We start from the raw sequence: 24,988 nt of genomic DNA, 5'->3' as shown, positions 1-24,988 counted from the left end.
ATTCCCCACAGGACACCATGAAATGTGTCTATGTTCAGACATAGTGATGAAAATAAGCTAACCACTGGATAAATATAACCTCTGTTTATGGCTCCTTTCTTTCCTCGTTTCAATCCCCTTTCCTCTTTCTCCTCCTGTCTTTCTGCCTGGTCTTAATTTGATATATTCCTTTTTCTAGATTACCACAAGCCTTAATACAACAACAGCCTCTGTCCTCCAATTTTCCATTGGTAAGTGTTTTTAGCAATTATAACAATTTAACTTGGAAGCGTTTGTTTTAATCATAGTCTGTCACCTGGATCATAGTGCCAAATGCTTTTCGATTTAGAGAAGAGTCCGTCTTAACGTTGCTATAAATAGTTTTAAATGTTTTTTAAATGAAATTAAAAATCGGAAATGCTGCGTTCTGTTCTCACTTCTCTCCAGCAGGGAGTGGTATTTAAGAATGATACAGATAATTCAAAACGTTTTAAAATGATTTACATATGGATTTTGAATTATTGGGATGATACTGTTAGAGCAGAATTAACCTGACTGGTTGTGTTTTGCTCAGATTAAGACGGAAATCTGTTAAATTTCCTGCACCTTGACTGGCTGATAGTGAAAGAGATGATTATCGTGCCCTGAGAGAAACCAATTAGGGCTTCATGTTTGACATCAATAATCCATGTTTAATTCAGACATAGATAATTTTAAAATGACTGTATCTGGCAATATTTCTTTTCAGTGAGCTAAAAATTCCTACCCAAAGCATTCAGTAAAATAAAGTACCTTTGGATCAAGCGTGTACAGCTTTGCTGTCTATATTACCTTCTGTTCTCATCTCCAAAGGATATGTTAGTAAATAACATGGACAAGTTTCCAATAGGAATGTTCTAGGTAAAGAAAGATACTGCCCTCTCGGTGGGGGCCAGCCTTATTGATCTCAGCCCTGTAGCATGGAGACCTCCTCCCGGCCTTTGTCTATGAAGTTGCTGGCAGCTGGGGCTTGGGGACAGGGGAGGGAGAGCTTCCTTCAGCCCCATTCCCCACCCCCAACCCCATCAGCCACTTGTCTTTGGAGAACCACCATAAGCAAAAGGACCGTTTCCCGCAGTAGCTTCCGAGTCCTGATCACCAAGTGGCCTTCTCCCAGCCAGGAGCTCACTGTGCTTGATTGTGCCAGAGAGCAGGAGAGTAGTTTTCTTCAAGCTATGCGGTTGTCACCCTCTCATCCGTGTGCCTCCCTGAAGCTTCTGTAGGTCTCATGCGAAACTGCCTGATTACAGTTTGAGTTGTTTTCTTCTCACTTCGATAGCAGGACTACAACAATTTGCAGACTCTTCAGAAGTCCATATGTGGTCATAAGGAAAGCGTTAGCAAAAACAAGATAATGAGTCTTTCTTAGGAGGGTTTTCTTTGATCTGTTAGCAAGTGTATCCCAAATGTTCTGTAATGAGCATGTAAGACTTTTATAATCAGAAACAAGTGAAGTTCAATTTTTGAAAGTTGTGGTGCTATAAAAACAATTCTTTTAAAAACTCTAGCATGACAGGCAAGTAACCAGAACCAATGTGTTTAAACTTACTATGCTGTTAGTATAAAAGAATGTGCTGAAAATGTTTTCCTGTTTATCTCTATTCCAAGTATTTATTCCAAACTTTTTTGTTAGGGCAATGAACATTAATTTCAGATATTATTTCTTACCAAGTAAAGAATACAAGAGAATCCTCTTTAAAATATATGCTTCACAATTCTACTAGTATTTGAATTTTGTTCAAGGTAGGTAGGAATTTTATTCCAGCACCAATGAAATTATCCTACCTTAAAGGGGACCAAAAAAAAAACCACTCTATTTTTTTAATAGTAAAGAGTATACTGTGGAGCTGGCAGGGATTAATTTCCTCTCCTTTTAATATCACCCTACCATGAGCAACAGAGCTGATGATAAAGGGCTGGGAAGGGGAGCTACTCAGAGGATACAGGGTCTGGTGCCCAAGATCCCAAAGCCAGAACAAGCATCATGACCAAGGGCTTGGGACTAGCCCCAAACATATGACTTAGTAAGAGCCCTTGACTTCACTGCAAACCAAAGACTGTTGCCTACCAGGCCAGAGAGCTGCTTGTATTATTTAAAGCGTGGATTTGAATCCTAGGTTAGAGTAACAGAATCAGGAAGTTGGAAGAGATAAGTAGATGGATAGATGACAGATAAAAATATCTCAAGTTTATATCTAAAAAAATACTTAGAAATCTTTTTTGAGTGGCAGTTTTAGAATCAAAAGAGAAAATTTTTTTTTAAAGATTTTATTTATTTATTTGACAGAGAGAGAAAGACAGCCAGCGAGAGAGGGAACACAAGCAGGGGGAGTGGGAGAGGAAGAAGCAGGCTTCCAGTGGAGGAGCCTGATGTGGGGCTCGATCCCAGAACGCTGGGATCACGCCCCGAGCCAAAGGCAGACGCTTAACGACTGAGCCACCCAGGCGCCCCTCAAAAGAGAAATTTTAACATGTCATTGTTTGGAAATGAAACTAAATATTTATTTTATTTTAATTTTTTAAAAAACATTTTTAAATTTGAATTCAATTAATTAACACATAATGTGTTATTGGTTTCAGGGGTACAGGTCTGTGATTCATCAGTCTTATATAATACCCAGTGCTCATTACAACACATACCCTCCCCAATGTCCACCACCCAGTTACCCCATCCCCCACCTACCTCCCGTCTGGCAACCCTCAGTTTGTTTCCTATGGTTAAGAGTCTCTTATGGTTTGTCTCCTTCTCTGGTTTCATCAGAAACAAAATATTTAGTGAAGAATTATAACTTATTGCTTAGGATTTCACTGGGGAATTTGCTTACTGCATTTTGAGAATAAAAATCTTGGGAACTAAGAAGGATTAGGGTGGCCAGGAAACAATGTAGTGGCAAACCATTAGCTGTATGGCCTATGGGGGTAAATGGTCAATACAGTAGGGTGAGCACAACTTTTCAGAAATGGTTTTGTGTAACTCGTTATGAGTGCTTGGGTAGCATCATTCTTTTTATATGGATGGTGTGGGGACTAAACGAGGGCACACACACAGATTCCAGAGATGTTGTAATCGTGTGATTTCATCCTGAGCTTTAAGTACCACGATAACCAAATACCAAAAAAGCAAATGCAGAGTTAAGTAGCAGCCAATGCGTTTATACTCAGTTCAAAAATTATATTGCCTGTGTTATAAAAAAAAAAAAACAACACTGTGTAGACAATCCAACATTTATATTTCTTTGTGGATTGTGGAATTATCCAAATCTATACTAATGGTTCAATATGGTCAGTCAGATTTAGTGTCCTTCCTTGGAATTCCTTAAGGATGTTAAATGTTCATTGTTTAGTGTGATGATTCAGATGCAATACGGACAATTTTCTGGGGAATTCTGTCATTATTCATGGCTTTCGTGGTGAATTATGTTCACAATTATGGACATATAGCCACAATTGAATAAGTTATTACCTTGATCCTTTTATATTGCTCTTGTAAATATTTTCAGTTCCATCACAAGTGTTATCCAAGTACCCCAGAGCTATGTGTACAGAAATGTCTTAAATTACTAAGCATATCAAATAAACTCTATCTTGCCACTGTTTCACAGCAATCGTCTCCCAGCCCTTTCTAAATATCTATACATATACACACACAGACATGTGCACACACACACACGTGTAAATATATGCATAAACATACAGGCTGTCTTAACCAAATGAACTTTAAAGTTAAAGCATCCTGAAAACACAGCTCCACAACCTGAAATTTATCAAGTTATCAATACCTAAACCATCTTGAAAAGTGTCCTAAAATGTTTGTAGACGAACTTTTCATTTTTCCACTCCAATGAAAGGTCTCATATCCATTTCTGTGCTGAAGCATTGATCTGCCGCAATCCTCACTTGCTTCATTAGAGTCACCTGGTGGAATTTATGGTTGTAGCCTTAGAGACATTTACCCGTTTCCTTTAGATTTCCTCTGGGATAGGAAGAAAAATTTGAGACAATGTCCTTGCAAACCGTTATCTTACAGATGCCTCCAAACTCTGCTTTCTCAGACAGGATCCTGGGTCCAAGGGAAGGGCTGATAATGCTTCATATGGTTCATTCACTTCACAAGATTTGACTGAGTATTTGCTGTGTGCCCAGCCCTTTCCTGAGCTAACTATAGAAAGACAAAAAAAAAAAAAAAAAGGAAAACAGAGGGTTTTTACCATGCTTAGCGGTTTGATAGAAGGCTCTGGATACATCCAGAGCAGGAAACCTCTAGGGAACTGCCAGAATGCTATAAACAGAGATGGACATGTGTGCAGGTCCCCATGGTGGCAGGTCCTGCAGAGTAGAGCAGGTCAGGAAGGCTTCTTAGGAGAATCCCTGAAAGCCAACGACATGAGTCACTAGAAGGGACAAAGGTTTTCCAGGTGAGGAGACAGAGTGACACAAGCAAGATACAAGATGGGAATGTGAGTGCCCTCCCGGAGCAGAAGGGCTGACCAGGGGGTGACTATGATCAATGTCAGATAAAATTGTGTCCATTTGAAGAGTTAATCTATATCGGCGGGGGTTTTAAGCATCCTGAATAGTCAACAGAAGTCAGAAATGGCCTCTTTCTCTCTTGAGCAATACAAAAATATAATGAAATTAATTCTTAAGAAAGATCATTTGGACAGTTGTGTTCAGAGTGGACTTGTCTCTTCCTTGATATAAATCTGCGTTGACTTGCTCAATAAGATCTTGCCAAGTATTATGCTTGTTCAGTTTAGCTTAGCTCTTTATTCAGATTAATAGAATTTGGAGGCCAAATGGGGATTTAAGGTAAAGCATTTAAAAACATATGCCATGAAGAACAGAGTTTGGCTTGGGAGATAAATCTGTCTTGACCATCATGATAGTCTCAGCGCCTAGCCCAGGGACTCAAAACAAGTAGATGCTCATAAATATTTCTGGCCTGAGTGACAAAAAGTAACTATTACAGAGACATCTGTAATAGTATGTAACCAAGTGCTAAGTTGGTTCGATGTGGACATTTCATGCCAAGAGAGGATTTGGGCATGGTGATCTGAAGACCTCAATCAATGGAAAAGTTGACCTAGAAGGAAACATAAAATCACCAATAAACTATGCTTTTAGTGAAGCCAGTGGAGAGTAATATATATCCATGTATTTATCAGTTTGTTATTAATGAACTAGCTGGAATCTATTACTTGTTCATACTTTATAGAATTAGTTCCTTTTTTCTTTGGCTTTACTTATGAATATCTTAAAGATCTGGGGTTTTCTGTGGGCATTTTTTTAAATATCTTTTTTGTTTGTTTTTAACCATCTCAAGACATGGGATAGTCATTAAATCATAAATGTTTTACTTTTATGGATTAAAATATGAAAATGTCCTTAGGCCTGATCTGTTCTCTTATGTACTATATGTGCTAGACTCTCTGAGATAAATGAGAGCTTCTCACTTTGTATGAGTGTATTTTGAAAAATAAAAATAGAAAATAAGGAAAGTTAGAGGTGCTATTAATGGTAAATTGGAAGATTGCTTTGTAAAAGAAAAGAGAGCTGGTATTATTTTTTCTTAAACAGGTACAGTGAATAAAATGCTACTTGTATGAGGTATTATATTGCATTTAGCATAAGGGAAGCAGCTTTTCCCTCAAGCCTAATTCATAAACATCTTAATTACTCAGAACTTGATCCAGTAGAGAACGTCTCTCTCTACTCTTAGGACAGCTTAGGACAGCTAATTCAGAGGAAGGAGAAATTGAGCCCTCCATGTCTTGGTAGGAATTATTGCTCATTTCCTCTGTGAGCTTCCTGAGATATGTTTCTAAATTAGACTCTCATTTTTTTTCAGGAGTCACTCTCCTTGGTAAGTGAGTAAAACCTTGGAGAATTTGTTATGAAATAGTGAAAACCTCTTCTAAAAACATAATCTCTGAGTATGAGATGATCAAAATCTCTGATGACTTGAGCTCAAAACAAATATTAATAAAATACAGAAGTTTAGAAAAATTTAATGGTGAAATTAGTTTAATACATATGAATTTAAGGTTAAATAACATGTTTATTGAGTGTAAGATTCTTGGATATAGAAGATATTAAAATAAGATTCATTTATGACTTGAGTTTTAGATCTTCAAAGGTCTATATTAACACAAAAAGTGAAACCTTTTATATAGAACACTTGTGTGTTATCTAAATTCGATAAATAAAGGTTTGGAACTAATTATAATTCAGGTTATCCTGCTTCTTCATCCTGGAATTGACCTGTTCCTTTTCAGGGAATGTATATTTTAAAAGACCAGTTTAAATAAACTTTATTATATATATTTCAAATCCATCTCACCCAAAATTCTTAAGTCCTGTTTTAAGCTATAAAAGGGAACATTCTCAAATATTGTAAAATACTACCTACTAAGCATAAAGTTCTGGCAAAGATTGTTGAGATTAATTATAAGTGTTCTTTAATAATTAAAACTGATAACTGAATAATTATCATTATATGAATTAAAATGCAATTTAAAAGATACTATGCCCTTTTCCGTTTGAAATATTTAATTCTTTGTCACTCTGCTTGATGAGGCTTAAAACATAAATATCAACGATTCATTCATAAATATGTTCCACTAAAATTTATTGAGGACTGTTCTAGTAGAAGGCATAAAAGCAGTAAATTAGAGGATGAGGAGAAACCAGTCATTGGTATAGACTAAGTGATCTCTCCTAGCCTGATATCTCTGATTCTCACTTCTCTATATTATCACACCTACTTCACTCTGCTTTGGTGTATACACATTTATACACATTTGTGCACATCCACTTGCACCCTTTAAAGCTTAAATCTTTAAAGCCCTTGAGGGCTAAGTAGTGTACAAGTATCCCTCTTGGTTTAGAGGGCAGAATTTTGCTCACAACTCGAACTAACTGGGGACTATGTTGGATCTCATTCATAGGTTAGGAAAGAGACTTAGTGATGTTCCACACTGGTGCAAAACTATACCCACTCTGGCCTGCCAAGGCAAGGGAGCATGCTGAATGAAATCCATGGGCAATATGAGAACCTGATCCAAGCCAGCAACTATCATGTTCTTCTCAATCAAGGCCTCTTGATCAAGACTTCTTCTCTCAGAGAGATCTTTAGGATGTATGCTGCATATAATGTGGTGTGTGTGCATGCACTGTGGAGAAAGCCAAATCCAAGACACTGCTCAGCCTGCAAGGACTGTATTTATCAAATAGGTGAGGGTGTGGGAAGAGTCCACATGTGAGAAGAAGCCAAGGATGGGGTGCAGACTACAGAGGAGAGTGAGAGCAGAGTGTGTTGGAAAATCCAGACAGAGGGAGGTCCAGAGGCAGGACTTTATCATTTGGGACGGAGACTGATAAGAGCAGGAGTAGGACTGCTCCAAAGCACCACCCATGAAGGTTAGAGAGATGGAAGCTGGCAGGGGAACAAGGCAGAGGCCATCTAAGACCTGAAGATCAAGGTCAAAGCCAGAACTGCAGCAAGGGTGGTAATGCTGAGTTTCCAGATTGCTGGGGTGGGGAGGGGCAGTACTTAACACCTGCTGCCTAAGGTGGGGATCAGTCCTCCCACAGAACGAGCCAGATCTCACCACTAGGGCTAGGTTGTATGGCCTTGGCCCTGGGAAAAGGAGGACTGCTTGGCAGGGAACCTGGCAAAGCCTGACACATTTTGCATTTCTCTTCCTTATGTTTCTCCCAGCATAGGATCTGATGAAAGCTCTACGCTGTGGGCTTGGGAGGAAACATGCAAAGGGGGTGGACATCCAAAGGTAGTTGGAAATAGCATGGTGTTCCATAAATTGAGAAAGAATTGGTTCCTTTCTTCCTTATGATAGGAGCGGTGGTAAAGAGGAAAAAATATAAATATTTTGGAAGTGAGGGAACGGGGATAGGACTGAAAGGGAGAAAGGTACAAAAGGGGAGGAGGACAGCTGTTCATTTTATATCCTGTGGTCATTGTCCATCTGCCATAAACCGAAAGAAGTCACCTAATGAGGTTTGGGGATTTCAGCCAAGGAAGTGACTAAGGGGCAAAATATTAAGTACAATAAATCACGTACTGTCACATTTATTCAGAGAGAAAGGTTTGTAGATCCAGTAGCCTGTTTACTAATAAAGTCAGTCAAAACAGAAGTTATTGCCAGTAGCCTCATTCTAATAACCAAATATAAAACGGAAGGTGAGGACAAGTTGCTTTTAAAACCCAGCTCTTTTTCTACATAGTAAGAGAGGTTTTTCGAGTTTAAAGGAAACCTGTTTTTAGTGTAAGTACAGAATATTTTTGAAGAATTTTACTGCTGTACTTTATTTGACCTCTCTTAATCCTTAATATCAGTCTTTAGTAGATTCTTAAAATGGAAATTTCCCTTCCATATACTGGTCCTTCTTATAGTACTGTCCTTGAAATATGCTTCTTCGGTTAAAAATATGCTAAATTCCCCGCCAAAGGCTATTTTTTGTGTGTGTGGGTGAGACAGAGGTATAGACGTAAACTCCAGATTTCTATATTCAATTGATTACTTGATTTTTGAGACAAAGATTTTGGATATGTCGATTTCTCTAAACTGACCATTTTCATTAATAAAATAATGATTGATCTCAACTTCGGTCATCGTATTTTACCAAAATTGAATTCATTTGCTCTTGACAGATCTAAGAGTTATTTGAGGATTTCCTCTCATGCGGAATGGACCTGTTCTTAATTAAAGTCATATCTGTGGGCTCCTTTCAGTCACAATTCCCCTCCCTGTCATTTGGGACCCAGAAGCCCCAGGATGCTTCTCGGGGCTGCCACAAAGCATTATCCGATGTGGTAACCATTTTTTCCTTGCCTGCCTCTCACCCACAAATCAGACTGCTGCCCCTTTGGCTACAGCCCCTGAACTTCAGCAAGGCAGGAACTGCTGTCTCTGTGGAGACACAGGCCAGGCGAATCAAGCCCGTGCTTTCTGAGAGCCTGAAGGATGCGTAGACAGACATGGGACAGCAGCTAACGGCTGCCTCCGAGGATCGGGGGAGACTACTGGCTCGGCCAAGAGCAGCACTTCCTGTGAGCCATTCCATATGCGTATTTTCCGCCTGTGGTCTGAGAATTCGCAGAATAGTCCACATGGGGCCAAACTCTCACCTTTGCAGGTAGATTTTTTTTCCCCTTTTCCTTGAATTCTGCATTTCAGAGTGCTCTGTGGAGAGCCGATGCACAGGAAGCTAAGAAGCAGCAAAAACAATTTGTTTCAAAGAGTAGAAGGCAAAGAAGCTGGCTCACTACTAGAGGATAAACATGATTACATTTTTTACACAATTTACAAACTAATGGAACAAACGTACGTAGATATGCCACAGAAGAAAACATTATGCATAATACATAAATGCTAATAAAGTTGGGGTTTTTGTACTAGGAGAGGAATAAAACAAACATGAAAGCTAAGAAACATTAAACCAGTTATTCTGGAAATGAGAGCCTTTCTTTAAATTGGGAGTCATCATTTAAGCACTTTTCATCAGGTAGTACTGTTATACTTATTATCAACATGTTGCTCTATAGTAGATTATTTTGATGCCATGGGCTAGTACCATTAGGATTTTTCTGGCAGGCTCAGTAACAAAGGAAATAAAAATCTAAGTGTAATGTAATCATTGTTCTACATTGTTGTTGTTCCTGGAGATTAACATGCACAACTGCCTCCAATAAAATATTTGAACAGAAGTTTGTAAAACAATAGAAATATCGGTCACCTGCATAAATAATGATCTATGGTTCTGCTTATGGCAGAATTATTTTGAAGCAGATGAATTCCAAAGGAGCAAATAAGCCTTTCCTGTGTTTCTTGATGCTTTTGCATACAGCGAGATTATTTTCTCAGTGAGTAGTCCTGTCCTCAAAAATCACTCTTAGCAAGAAGAGGGTAGATAACTGCCGCAACTGCCTATTTTATCAATATGTTCGCATGCTTCCTCCCATTTTTCACAATATAGAATGAGGCAAGTCCCTTTCTTGAATGCCTTCGCCTGTAGTAACATGTCCTATCCCCTGGGAATGATGGTGTCTAGCTTTTTAAAAGCTCCTCTAAAACTTCCCCATTCATCTCTTCTCTCTTTCCATCACCTCAACCACGAGTTAATGGTCCTGTCTTCCATTTATCTCCCTTGAAAAGATGAAAAGATGTGTTGCTCCTGTTAAGGTCTGCACCAGTCATAGCAGGGAGTTCTAAGTAACCAGATTGCATCCATTTCACAACTTTATGATCTTTCTCTATCAAATGCTGAGGTTTGCATGCGGCTCCTGAGCCCTGCGTGTCTCTGAGGTCTGAATTTTGAGTAATGGCAGCGGCAGCACTTGGGCGGCAGGAATCCTCAGCAGGGCTCTGTCCGAGTTCTCCTCAAGCGTTCAGTATTTATGGGCCCCCACTCTGCTCTCTAGAGGCATGATTTCTGGCGGTGCTCTTCCCCATCCATAAATTTCGTGAGATCCGTTCTCTCCTCCTTCCATGGCTCTGTGCGACATTTTAAAAGACAGCTTGTTTTTCACACAAGCTTTGAGGAAAGAGGCAGCTTCCCGAGAGGACAGTAGCTTTTTCTATTGTTTCTGTTCTGATTTACTTTGAAAAGTCCTGGGCTTTGTGAAGGGCATAACCAAATAAAAATAAAACGACCCAGGCGTTGGGAGACTAAAAACGTATCATTGATCCTTCTACCATAAGAGTAAAAGGAAATAGAGCTCCTTGAAATACAGGCTCACCATCCCTGATCTGTAATTCCATATTACAAAAAAAACTTGGGGGAAAAAAAATACCGCAAGCCCATTAAAAAAAAAAAAGCATGATGGCAAAGCCTAACGTGACCTGGATTCATCTGTCAGCAAATCCTGACTTGAAATAATTTAAAGCTATTTATAATCTTTATTTATACTACTTATGGGCTCTTCATGCATTTCACTGCAGAAATACTAATGTGATTGCAGAGCGTTGCCCCAGACTTTGCTGGGGATGCTGCAGAACATGTGGTTATATGCACCACATCACCTTTGTGAAGTCCATACATTAATTATATAAGTAATTTGGATCCTGAAATTTGTCATACCTCAAGGGTAATTATGGGCCTGTGTGGCTATTATTCTGAAGAAGGAGATAAATCTTAAATTCTTAATAGAAGAAATTACTAATACTTCTGTTTTTTTAAGTGGCCTTGATTTTATACCACATTAAGCAACTTTTAAGTTCTTTGTTTTTATGGCACCACCACCCAAGAGAGATGGGGAGAAAGAGGAAAGTTCATTTGTGAATTTGGGAAACTTCCTGGCCCTAGGAGCTGTTTGTAATCTCCATACACGTATGTTGTGCTTAATGGGCTAATGCACAATGGACAGGCTTTCCAAGTGCTTACTAGGGGCTTCATGCACTGACACGTAATTGCTACTTGCTCATGTGTTCGTGTGTTCCTGACATTATAAACTCTAACAGCACATGCAGATTTTCTCAGCCAGCACTGCACAGAAGCACTCCAGTTAAGCAAGGCCCAGAAGTTACAGGTTCTCTGGGACTTTTGCTGAGCCCCTGAGGTTCATGAAGGTCAACGTAGGTTTCATTCAGGTTCATCTTCAACAGAGGCCAAAAGTGAGTGGCACATGGCTAGTGTGAGAAAACAATTATTTTAAAGTCGATTCATCAATCTTAATGCAGTGATAATGATCATTTCCTTTTAAGAATGTTTTCATTGAGCCAAACCTGCCTTAAGTAACAGAGAAGAAATGATAACTTCTCATTCTCTTTTTAAAAGTTGTCCTGCATTAAAATACATTTATTGTTTGAATGTGCTATGCTAAGCAAAGTAGAAAATGTACTATGTAATCTAGACTAATCTAGTGCTTTAGGACCTGTGATTTAAGACATTTATGAAATGTAGGAGGGAGGATGAAGTATGTGTTCTTGAACAGGGATGGGTTCAGATTTTGAGTCCATATTTGAAGCTTATACAATTTGGGAAAAGGGCTAGGATCTCTTTAAAGAAAAACATACAAAACCACACATTCAAAATTAGGTGCAAATGTATTTATTTAGAATGAGAAAAGAAATCACAACAAATTTTTAGAAGCTAACAATACCCCAAAATCACAAATCCAGAAATACAACATAATATCTTTGTTAACTAACTGAAATGCACTGTAATACTTTTTTTCCTTGGAATTTTTGGCTGCATATTCTCAAATCACCTCTTCAAATGACAATTTTACAGTATTTTCTATAGAGGGAATTGAAAGATAATTCTGCTTCTGACTTGGTGGGTCAGAGGGTTTTTTTTTTTTTTTGGTAATTATTAACATTTTACCTTCAAACTTCTTATTGATGATGTCATTTAAACGTATAGGATCATCATCACATTGAAAAATCTTTCTTATTTCTTTCAGGTATGAACCCTAAGATTTCAGGGCTTTTTAACTTTTCTTGCTGTTAGTAGGCTTAACTACTCTTGACTTGTCATCACTCAGTAAACACTTTTTCACCATTGTCCTTGAGTCACAATGCAGTGCATCAGCACAGTGGACAGTAGGAGTGTTCCTGGAAGCTCTTTCTTTCTTTTTTTTTTTTTTTTAGATTTTATTTATTTATTTGAGAGAGAGAGCATGCAGAAGTTGGGGGTGGGGGAGAAGCAGACTGCCTGCTAAGCAGGGAACCCAATGCGGGACTTGATCCCAGGACCCCAGGATCCTGACCTGAACCGAAGGCAGACACTTACCCGACTGAACCACCAGGTGCCCCTGGAAGTTCTTTCTATGCTGAGAATGACTACACTATGAAATAGAAGTGACCTCCATAACTACATAACCATATTGCACTAAACCAAAATAACCTGTTTTCAAACTCAACTTCCCCTTAGCTGAATCTCGAAAGCAGCCATGGCCACTCCAACACCGTCCAACATGAGGGGAATATGGTGAGGGAATAGTCAGAATGGAGATGGTGGTCTTAACCAGTAGCAAATATTGGGGCGCCTGGGTGGCTCAGTCAGTTTAGCGTCTGCCTTCGGCTCAGGTCATGATCCCTGGGGTCCTGGGATTGAGCCTGGAGTCAGCGTCCCTGCTCAGCGGGGAGTCTGCTTCTCCCTCTCCTGCTTGTGCTGTCTGCTTGCTGTCTCTCAAATAAATAAATAAAATCTTTAAAAAAAAAGTAGCAAATATTATAAAACATGGTCATTTGAACACATTTCTAGAGATCTTCCCAGAGCCTTGGGAGTTGCTCACAAAGGGAAGGAGCCCTGAAGCTTGAGCTTCATCAGCTTCAAAGTAAATCCAGTTCTGTCTACACTGTTCCTGTCTATACCAACATGTTAGAATTGAGCATTACGTTTATATATGTTCTATTGATGAATACGTGTTTACATTCTGATAAACATTCCCTTGTTCTGCTTATCTCAGAAGTCATATTTAAGGACCATGGAGATTTCTACATACTGCTGCAGCTAGGGTTCTGATTCCCAATAAATTATTAACCCAAATCTAATACTTTTTCAATGTAGATATTTTAAACCATGTATTCTTTACATTTGTAATATATTTTTTTAAAGATTTTATTTATTTGCGAGAGAGAGAGGAGAGCACAGAGGGAGAGTGAGAAGGAGAAGCAGACTCTCCGCTGAGTGGAAAGCCCGATGTGGGTCTCGATCTCAGGGCCCTGAGATCATGACTGAGCCAAAAGCAGACACTTAACCAACTGAGCCACCCAGGTGCTCCTACATTTGTAATATTGTACAGCATGTTTCCATGTCTTTAAGGGTCATTTTTATTGATAGATAACTTTTGCTGTTGGTATAAACAGGGAAGGGAAAAGAGCACTGGATCGGGAGTCAGCCCATATGGTCATTCTCTGCCATTTGACCTTGCCACATAACCTTGGGCAAGTGCTGAGGGCTGTCTGGACCTCTGGCAACTGGTTTGTAAAGTGAGAGTAAACATCTTCATGACTCTTAAGGACCTTCCCAGTGATCCTAAATCCTAGCACTTGGTGACAAGAACGAACTATGAGTTAAGTAGGAATGCATTTTGTCTGAACATATGGTTGTGATGTCTGTTTTAGTTAAGGCAGCCCCCAAAGAAATATCAAAGTACTTACCATATCTTTATTCAACCAACTGTGGTTAACTTAATCAAGTCACCCAAACAGATCTCAGCATGAGAGAGCAAATGAGCTGCCCCCCGGCTCTTCCTATAAGAGTGTCAGTCTCAGGGCTCCTGGGTAGCCCAGTCAATTAAGCGTCCAATGCTTGATTTTGGCTCCAGTTATGATCTCAGGGTCATGAGATTGAGCCCCACGTCATCAGGCTTCTGTGATCAGCGGGGAGTCTGCTTGAGATTCTCTCTTCCCTCTGCCCTTCCCCCCACTTATACTATCTCTCTATTTCTCTCTCTAAATTTTTAAAAAAAGAGTGTCAGTCTCTGTGTTGGTGGACTGAGGTTATAAGGCAACCCTATCTCCTTAATCTGCTGAGAAGTGTACAAAAGAGATAATAATAAAACTACACTTAGTGTGATGAGCACTGAGTAATGTATACAACTGTTGAGTCGTTATATTGTATGCCTAAAACTAGTGTAACACTGTATGTTAATTATACTTTAATAAAATTTTTAATAAATCACAATGGAAGAGAAAGCAAGGAAAAATTAAATATTTAAATAAGAATTTTTAAAAGAGTTAATAATAATGGTATCATTGTATTTCAAAAAGACTTTCTTCCTAGAGTTTAACTGACTCCTAGATTTATTTCATTCACTTTTTATTTTCTTTTTTTTAAGATTTTATTTATTTATTTGAGAGAGAGAGCTGGGGTGGGGAGAGGGGCAAGGAGGGGCAGAGGGAGAAAGAAAATCTTAAGCAGGCTCCATGCCCAGTGTGGAGCCCAATGTGGGACTCGATTTCATGACCCTGAGATCACGACCTGAGTTGAAATCAAAAGTCAGATGCTTCATTGAGTGAGCCACCCAGGCACCCTTTCATTCACTTTTTCAACAGCTGTTCACTGAGGTCCTCATCCATGTGAAGCAGCTCTCAAGGCACTGGGGAGATGGGATTTTCAAGACAAAATCTTTGCCCAGGTAGAGCTGACATTCTGATGGGGAGGCAACCATTGAAGGAATGAATATGTCAGTGAGTAATAAATGCAATGAAGGAAACACATCAGGGGTCAGCAAGCGAGGGGTAGCCTTTATTGGAGGTGGCTAGGAGAAGACTTTTAAGGGTGTAACCATCGAGCAGAGGCCCGAATTGTGTAAGAGAGTTAGCTTGGTAGAAGGAGCAGCCGATGTAAGAGCCACACAGAGTGCCATTGTGTCACCACAAAAGCCTTATGTAAATGTGAGCACTAAATGATATTTTACATCTTATGTGGGAAAGGTTGCTCAAAGGGTGTGCGTTTTCTACTTTTTCCTGAATGACAGCCGAAGTCAAGAGAACTGGGACTTTATCACAAGAAAGTTAACTAGGTTTTTGAGTTCACATGTATCTCTGACATGAGAAATACTTTTGATAATTGGTTGACTCATTGATTAATTGGTTGATTGATAGATTAATCATCTTGGCCTGGCTCCATATAACAAAAGTGGAAAGTTACTTGTCTCTTTTTTTCTGAATTATACTAGAGGTAGTATACTATTTAAATATAACCAGGGGTAGAAGTTGATACCAATTTCTGTGGTAATTTTAAATTGAGGAAGATGATTCATGGATCAGACTAAGATTACAATAAAGTATTTCTTGGAATTACAGTGATGAAGCTCTCTAACAGTAGAAGGAGGCCACCATAGAGAAACAAGTTTTGCTATTTTTATTCCTTTACTTTTAAAAAGTAATAGATACTGTTTGACACTTATAAATATTAATGGTTTCTTTGCAGTAAATGATTATTTCAGAAACAGATTTACAAGTTATTATGACAATTTTTATTAGAATACAAATGTGGATTACCTGGTATGTTACATTTAATCCTGATTGCAGTATTATATCAGGTGAATGCTTTTCACATAATTGAAATAGTCTAAATTGGGAAACGTTAGGATATTGCTTTTTTTGGAACGCACCTTTTAAAAGAAATCTCTTTGAAAGGCCTTTCTATAGATTTAAAAGCAAACAACAAAGAAACTCTTTGGAAGAAGGTTAACCTTTTGTGTTTGTTCTGAAAACCTGGTCACAAGGTTATCACATTGGTCTGGGGGTGAGAGATGATCTAAAGAGGTAGTGGTGAAGGTAAAGGAAAGTATTGATTTAATGAATATGCAGGAGAAGGGTCTAGAGATTCGGGTGGCTGGCTGTGGGGCAAGGGAAGGAGAGGGATCTTCAGGGCACCAGCAGAGAAAGTGATGTCCAAGTAAACATGATGTTTGTTCCTTCCTTCTTTCCTTCCTTCCTTCCTTCCTTCCTTCCTTCCTTCCTTCCTCTCTTTCTTTCTTTTTTTAAGATTTATTTATTTATTTGAGAGAGAGAGCACACACATGTGGGGGAGGAACAGAGAGAGAGGGAAAGAGCAAACCTCAAGCCAACTCTGTGCTGAGCATGGAGCCTGACACAGGGCTCGATCTCAGGGCCGACACAGAGCTCGATCTCACGACCCTGAGATCATGAACTGAGCTGAAATCAAGAGTTGGATGCTTAGGGGTGCCTGGTGGCTCAGTCATTAAGCATCTGCCTTCAGCTCAGGTCATGATCCCAGGGTCCTGGGATCGAGCCCCGCATTGGGCTCCCTGCTCAGCAGGAAACCTGCTCTCCCTCTCCCATTCCCCCTGCTGGTGTTCCCTCTCTTGCTGTGTCTCTCTCTGTCCAATAAATAAATAAAATCCTTAAAAAAAAAAAAAAGAGTTGTGTGCTTAACCAACTGAGCCACCCATTTCTTCTGGATGCAGTTTCACTCATCTTCTATTGTAAAACCTGAAAGCAGAGTTGGTGACTGGCAGGATATTTAGGCTGGTGGTGGTTCAGTCCTTTAGGTTTTCTTCTCTGTACCAAGAACAGGACATTATGGTCTCAAGTCGTAAGCCTGAGTAGAAGTCGCAGTACAGAAAACCTCTCCCAGCCTGTTGTGACCATGTGAAAATGTAGCACCATTTTTTTTTTTAAGTGTGCTTTTGTTTACCAGAAGCAGTTACAGTGAAGTGGTCAAAAGTGTGGTTCTGGTCTATCCAATTCTGAATCCCACTTACCCCCCAATACATTTCCTAACTTCTCTTTGCCTCCTTTCCTTCCTTGTAAAGTAGACCTGCACATAGTGGTACCTACCCATTCATAGCAACCATTATTGTTCTCTTGAGTTATTAGAACTTATTTTCTTTATTGTCAGATTTTCTGTTTTGTTTGGATGCTAGGAACTATAAAATCAAATTTTCAACTCCACTCCAGCAATTAAATGGATCTTATGAAATGGATCTGCTTATACTGATTTGTCTTGCTATCCTTTTCCCAGAGCACTTTCTTTTGCTTATCAGGTAGACTCTTCTTTTACCCATGAATACATTACCAGTAATGCTAACAAACAAGTAGTTTATTCATTTTAGTCTCAGATTTTATTTATGTGTTGAATTTATAGCATTTCCACTGAAGAGCCTGGAAATAGCCCAAAAATAAAAGCAGCCATAGGAAAAATGGACTGTAAGTTCTTTGATAAGCAGTAATTCAATTTAATATTTAGCCTATTAACCAGTATGGTCAGAAACATGTTCCTTTTCTAGGATAAATGAATTTGTGAAGTGAAACAAAAAATATTGACTCATAGCTGAAATCTGTTAAATAGTGTGGGCCAAGAACTGTTTCCTAGGCACGTGTCATGTCTTAACTCCTTAATCTTTGCATCAGTTCTATGAAGAGGTTAATATTACTATTTACATTTTACAAACATGGGAACTGGGCACAGGATAGTTAAGTGACATGGTCACATAGCAAAGGTCATGTAGCCCAAAGTCACATAGCTAGGAAGTGTCCAAGCCCAGATCACAACCCTGGCAGCCCTCCTCCTCCATTCTCTCCTATCCCCTGTGCAGACTTTCCTCTCTGAAAGATAACTTGTGTCAGAGGAAATTTCACTCTAAAAAGTAAAGTAAAAAAAAATTACATAGAACTCGCAGTGATTACCATCACTGAATTTATTATCATGTAGACTTCCCTCATATGAGACAAATTAAGTAAGATGTGTTTAAACCTATATGACACCAGGGCACCTGGGTGGCTCAGTCGGTTGGGAGGCCAACTCTTGGTTTCAGCTCACGTCATGATCTCAGGGTTGTGAGATCAAGCCCTGCATTGGGCTCCGTGCTCATCAGGGAGTCTGCTTCAGGATTCTCTCTCTCCCCCTGTCCTTCACCCCAACTTACTCACTCTTTCTCTAAAATAAATGTTTTTTAAAAAAAAACCTATATGACACAGTAACATGCAACTGCCATCAAATATTCTCTCATTAATCTATAACATTACAATTAAGAGTAACATTTTTCAGTGTGTGTATCTGGCTTAGAAGAGCATGTGACTCCTGATTTTGGGGTTGTGAGTTCAAGCCCCATGCTGGGTCTACGTAGAGATTACTTAAATAAATAAATAAACTGCGTAAAAGAGTAACATTTTTCTGTAAGGTTACAATGGTATTAAGTTTGTTCCTAAACGTAAAAGTGGGTTTTTTCCCCCTTAGAACAGTGTGTTAGGGTAGCTGTGGTACTGAGCCCCGCATTGGGCTTCACACTGGGCCTGGAGCCTGCTTAAGATTCTTCTCACCCTCTGTCCCTCCCCCACACGCTCTCTCTGAAAAAAACAAAACAAAACAGTGTGTTAACTATTCAAATATTCTAACAGAAACAAAAAGTGTCAACTTAAAAATACAAGATGATGTCACAATCAAGGAGATACTGCATTTGAGAAACTTTCTCATGCAGTAGAAACTGATTCCTGATGGAGAGGTCAGAATTCATGCCTTGGGAATGATACTCTACACGGCTGATGACTACCTTGTATGACTTTGCAAATTGCTTATTTTCAATTATGCTGGGCCATTATAATAAGGCTTTACTAATAAGCAAAATAACTCATCTGGCTATCATTATTCTTCACAGTACTTTATCTGACTGACAAAAATGGACCATAATTACTCATGTAATTTGTCTCTGATATTTTTATTCCGAAAGCAGACTGGATTATAGAACCAGTTAAGTCCTCTTGGGGCATCTTCTAATTTATATGGGGGAATTATTACCTGGGTGACCATACAACAGTACCAGAGTTAATCTGTGGTGAGGAAATAAGCATCCCGGTATCCTAAAGCATGGCTGTCCGATGTCTTTGCACTTTGACTCTTGAAGTCAGGTCAAAAGTCCTTAAGTCTCATCTATTGTTGTACTTCCCTTTTTAAAAAAGATTTTATTTATTTGACAGAGAAAGAGTGCGCACACAAGCAGGGGGAGCAGCAAAATGAGGGAGAGGGAGAAACAGGCTCCCCATTGAGCAGGGGGCTGGATGTGGGGCTGGATCCCAGGACCCTGGAATCATGATCTGAGCCAAAGGCAGATGTTTAACCAGCTGAGCTACCCAGGCGCCCCTGTAGTTCTCTTTTTTAGTAGAAACATACCTCAGTAAAAATGAAGAAATGGAGAATTTGAAGTAAATAAATTATGGCAAACTTATTCATGATCCAGCCAGAGTTTATTGAGCTCCTGCTTATAACAAGCATTGTTGTGGGGACTAGGGACATAAGTAATGGGCAGGACAGACACAGTTCCAACTCTGATGGAGCTTGCATCCTAACAGGATGTGGACAGTGAGCAAGTAAACAATTAAATAAACACAATAAATGTAAATACTGAGAGTACTATGAATAATACAAAGCTGAGTGATAAGACGGAGGATGATTGGTGATTGGGATAGACTTCTCTAGATTGAGTACTCAGGGAAGGGTTCTCTGAGGAGGTGATATTTGCACCGATGCCTGAGGGAGAAGAGGGACCCAGGTAGGGAAGAGTCAGTGGGGAAAGATATGAATGGAATGAGGAGAGAATAGGGTGTGAGGAAATTGACATAATAAGTGTAGTTTCAGGCAGAGAGAAGGAGGGCAGAAGCCCTAGGATGATGGAGTGTTCAGGGAAGAGAAAGAAAGTCCAGAGCAGTTGATGGCTGGAACATAGTAAACGAGAGGAAGAGTGGTACAAGGTAGTCTAAGATCAGAGTTTATTGAGCTCCTACTGTGTACCAAGCATCATTGGTACAGCAGATCATGAAGGATTTTGTATATCAGGGTGAGGAGCTCACCCTTTTGTTCCTAGGGTGCTGAGAAGCTTTGAGATGGTTTTAAGCGGGGAACAGAATCATTGTTAAAACATTTTAGAAGACTCCTGTTTTTAAAAGATGCCCTCCCCCATGGGTGTGAAGATAATGGATGACAGGAGGATAAAAGGGGGAACAAGAAAATCACCAAGATATGCTCATGACTTGACTGAGGCGGTAGCAGTTGAAAGGGACATAACCTGAACAATATTTTGGAGGCAGAACTCCCAGCACAGTCTGATGGGCTGAAATGGGACGTGAGGGAAAGGGGGGAACCAACGATGATGCCTAGGTGTTTTTGTTCATTTGTTTATTTGAGCCTGTGGGGTGGTTTCATTTGAAATGAAAAGACTAGTAGCTTTTGGGGACGCAGAAAACCGGTACTTCCAATTTTGACATAGTGAGTTTGAGACGTTCATTAGGGATGATAAATAGCAGTTTGGATCTGCAAGTGTGAACCTCATGGAAGGTATAATCCTGGGTATTACCTGTTGGAGATGTTATTTAAAGCCTTGAAAGTGGGAAAGATCATCAAGGGAGGCGGCGTAGGTCAGAGAAGAAAAAGGCCTAAAACAGTTTGAGGTCAAGAAGGAAATGGAAAATGAAGGAGACTGAGAATCAGCAGCCAGTGAAGGGGAAGGAAATCGAGAAGGTGTTGGAAGCCAAGGGGAGAAGGCAGAGATTGTGACAAATCCTGCTGAGAAGTCAAGTAACTTGAATTTGGGATCTGTTGATTTGGCAACATGGACCCCCCGCCCCCACCCACAGTGAATTTCGGGGTAGCGCTTGAGAGCAGGAGCCTTTGCGAAGGGTGGGGGCGTGGGGTGTGGGGAGAGAAGAGGATGTGAAGATGTGTCAATCACTGGATAATGCTTTTGAGGAGCTTTGCTGTACAGGGGAACAAAAATAGAAGGAGAAGAAAGAGGGGTGACATCAAGAAAGTGGTTTGTTTTTAGGATGGGAGATGCTTTGTATGTTTCTGTGATATTTGTATGATGACAGGAATGATCCGGGAAACTCATGGGGAGAGATGGATGATTCAGGAAAAAGAAAGGGGAAATTATAAGGAGCAAGAGGAGGTGGGATCTAGACCATATGAGGAAGTTCACATTGATTAGAACAGAAACACTTCATCCGCTACAACAGAAAACACTGGTATGACGGATGGAGACTATGATACAGGCAGATTTGCGGACAAGTTGAGGGCATCAATGTCTGTGTTTCTGTTTTTCTTAACTGTGTGTATTGTATTCTTAACCTAGTAAGAATGAACTCAGACTTACAAGTGACGTTAAAATTCTGAAAAATTAAAAAAATAATCCAGTATTTTTATATTAACTTGATAATACACCGCAAGTTATTAAAAGAGCACAAACTCACGGGCACAAATTTGGTAGCACAAATTCAGGACATCATTAGTGAAGGGTTGTTTTGTTGCAAGGTAGTTGCAGGGCATTATGTAGAAATCTGCTGTAGCAGAGCAGTAAAGATGGCTTGTGTTTACATTGCAATGCATGTATTTCTTAATCCATAGGACAAGCTATAAGACAATAATAGACTAGAAATGTTTTTCGTTAAAATATCCATCATTGTACACTGTGGGTTCACTAAATAACCAGTAATAATGTCAGTGACAGTTACCGTAAATAACTGTAGGTTTATCTTTATCATCTATCAATTTATTTGTCAGTTTAAAATCAAGAATTGGCAACAAAGACCAACTGGAAGAATATTAATGAAGTGCCTTTAACACTAAATACCCTGTCCTCCCTCACACCGTAGGTATTTCAGTAACCTTTTATGTGTAGCTCTACATGAAAGCCAGATTTCTTAGACTGCTGGATTGGGATCCTCAATAAATCCTAAAATTTCACCGATTTTATTTATGAATACAAAACTTTAGGAACCCTCAATCACTTTTAGGTACCCTTGCCGTGGGCAGAAATGAAAATAGATGGCCTTTCCTCATTTGCCCATCACGAACCAAAGGAAGTGTTTGGATTTTTAGACCAGTTACATCAATGGCTATCAGAACATACTTGTATAACCGTGATCCTGAATTATCGTCCCTCCTTCAGCAGTTCTTTACAACTCCTTGCAAATTTGCTACTTTAGGGTGAAGAAGGATGACATTGGATCCTTGACTTCAGAGGGGAAAGAGGTACCTGTTGCAGGTGGCACCTGGTTATTACTGCCTCCTTACTTCGTAAAAGGTGCTTTGAGGTCTGTGACAGCCTGCACCACAGCAAAGGGGGGCAGGGAATTGGGGAGTAGGCATTAGCCACCTGGGCACATGGACACTGATTAACTCTGTTCTCCCCTCATCCCACACAGGCTCAAGTAACCATTGTAAGTCTGGGCAAGGAAAATCTTGCTCTGCTGGCTGAAGTCTAGGTGCCAGGGGGTTGCAATCCAGAAGGGTTTATGTGAAGAAAAGTTGTATCCAATATATGTGGAACACCTACCTTCTGAGTGGGAGTGGGGAAGAGTTTACTCATGGGACTGGTACCGTTTGGAATGGGAGTTTGGTAGGGGTGGCCTCAGAGTGAGGCAGATAGCCCAAGCTGACGGGTTCTCTTGGGGGTGCTTCTTCCAGTTCCCGCCCTCCTTCTTCAGTTCTCTTGGCATGGGCGGTTAGTGCTTCTCCTTGGACCGGCACTCATTCCCCACACTCTGATCCTGGTATCCAGGTGTCCATCCCCGTGTCGGAGTCCCTTTCCCTTTTTGACCATCTTTGCACATGGAAACCCTTTATAATGACCCTGGGCTAGATGTGTTTGCGGGGTACACATGTGGTCTAGGAACTGTGCATCTTGGTCCCACTGCAGGTGCAAATGCAGCCTTCTCCTGAAAGTACTGAGGAATTGTTGAAGGATTCTAAGCAGGAAGGGAACGTGAGTCGGTTTACTTGTAGGAAGCGCACTGGCAACAATGTGTTCAGAGAAGGAGGCGTGAGGCTGGAGACAGGCAGGCTCACTAATCCCTCTTGCGGAGTCCTGGCCCGAGCTAATGAGGGTCTATTGACAATGCTGCAGAGAAGATGTATTCATAAAGATATTATTTTAGATATGCGAGAATTTCATGACTAAGTGGCTGAGGAAAAGCGAGTCACCTGCCAGGTGCCTTCGTGTTTTACGGGTGCATAATAAACTGAATTTCGCAACACTGAGATGGTAGCATAAGGAAATAGGAGAGAAGTCATATTTGTCATCAAGGTCGTATTTGGATACGTTTGTGTTCTGATATTGATCAGCTGCCCTCTCCTAACTTGTAAGCAATTTGCAAGGAATTGCGTTCTGTAAGGAACTTTTTTGGTCATCATTTGTTCTACCTGTTCCTTTTTCAGGGATTCACATTATACATTTGCTTTTAAGAGCTTATGGTGTATGCAACGCAAAGGAGGCACATAAATACCATTGAAATGCTTTAGGCTGGTTCGAACTCTGTTTTAAAATAAACAGATTGTCTGCCAGTCCTTATTCTTGTTTGTACTGAGGTTTGTCCCCCATAATCCTGGCCCCTTCCAGTTCCAGCCTCGCGGCTCGATATTTATTTTAAGCAGCTGCTTATGAAAGGTAAAATTTAGCAATGATCAAAATGGCACAAGGTGGGTTTGTATGTGAGATTAGGGTTGCTGGGGAGTGTCCTTCGAATATCCTTTCTTTTATACTTTTTGCACCCATGTTTTGGCTGTGAGGATAAATCTGGGAAAGTTGCCTTTTGGCCTTTAGCACACTGCCAGCTTTGGCGATTGCAGACTAACGGGTGTTGTACTAAACACCACTGAAATACAATAAATGAGTCTATTAAAGCTTGGAACTCCTGAGAGCTGCAAATGTAAAAACCGTCAACAGATGCCATTTGCTGAAACCAAGTCCTCTAGCAGATGGGTGAAAGTTAAACATAAATTGCACTATTTCTTTTTCTGTTGGTTCATTTGTTTTTAATATAGTAGGAAAAAATCCTGCTATTCAGTTACTTCTGGCATATGCTTCATGGCTGTTTGGGGTATTCTGAGGAGATCTTTGAAATGATAGTCATGCCATGTTTTATTACCTGAATTCATTGAATGCGTAGAAACAAATCCTTGTCCGAGTTTTAAAACTTTCCTTGGTCATATTTCCAATATGGGAAATCAGAGTGAGAAATAATCACCAAATGTTCACAATGGGACATAATGTCTTTCTTTTAAATCTTTCATGTTGGGCTCTAGTAGAATAATATCAGTCATATCTAATAGTTCTCATTCATTTGGTAGTTGAATTTTCTTTACAGTATTTAGTTACTCACATGCTCTCTATCATTTAAATAACACACACACAGAAGAAGAACAGTGCTTTTAGTCCTCGTTCAATTTAATGACTTATATACCATTTAATGCGATTGCTGTTAATTAATACTAACTTTCAAGAACCATAATGGCATGATGAATCATTCTAGAACATTTAGATATTTCTTGGCATGGAACTAAGTGTTTATTTTATAACTTAGCTTAGTTTAGTTGTGTATCTCTCAAGAAATCTAAAGTTTTCTTGCCTTTTTCCTGATCCCTAAAGTTATTTATCCAATAGTATTTCTCAGAACCGGTAACCAAATCGGAATCAAAGAAATGTCAGCGTAGTTGGAAGCATGGGGAAGCAGTTAAATAAATATACAAATGGTTACAAAAC

General features: G+C 39.7%; 1 protein-coding gene across 2 annotated transcripts in view; it reads left to right on the top strand.

The window, feature by feature from the left end:
- RELN (reelin) overlaps positions 1–24,988 on the top strand; it is a 482,353-nt gene that overhangs the window by 246,729 nt on the left and 210,636 nt on the right. For both annotated transcript variants that reach the window (XM_087861166.1, XM_087861167.1), the window contains exon 8: positions 179–230. In XM_087861166.1, the coding sequence (XP_087717292.1) occupies positions 179–230 (52 nt within the window). The remainder of the gene's footprint in view (positions 1–178; positions 231–24,988) is intronic.

Source organism: Ursus americanus, chromosome 3, assembly GCF_024610735.1.
Source record: "Ursus americanus isolate L20-20 chromosome 3, mUrsAme1.1.p, whole genome shotgun sequence".
In the NCBI taxonomy this organism is placed as follows: Eukaryota; Metazoa; Chordata; class Mammalia; order Carnivora; family Ursidae; genus Ursus; species Ursus americanus.
Note: the sequence above shows the minus strand (reverse complement) of the source record. Positions and strands in the feature narration are given on the sequence as shown.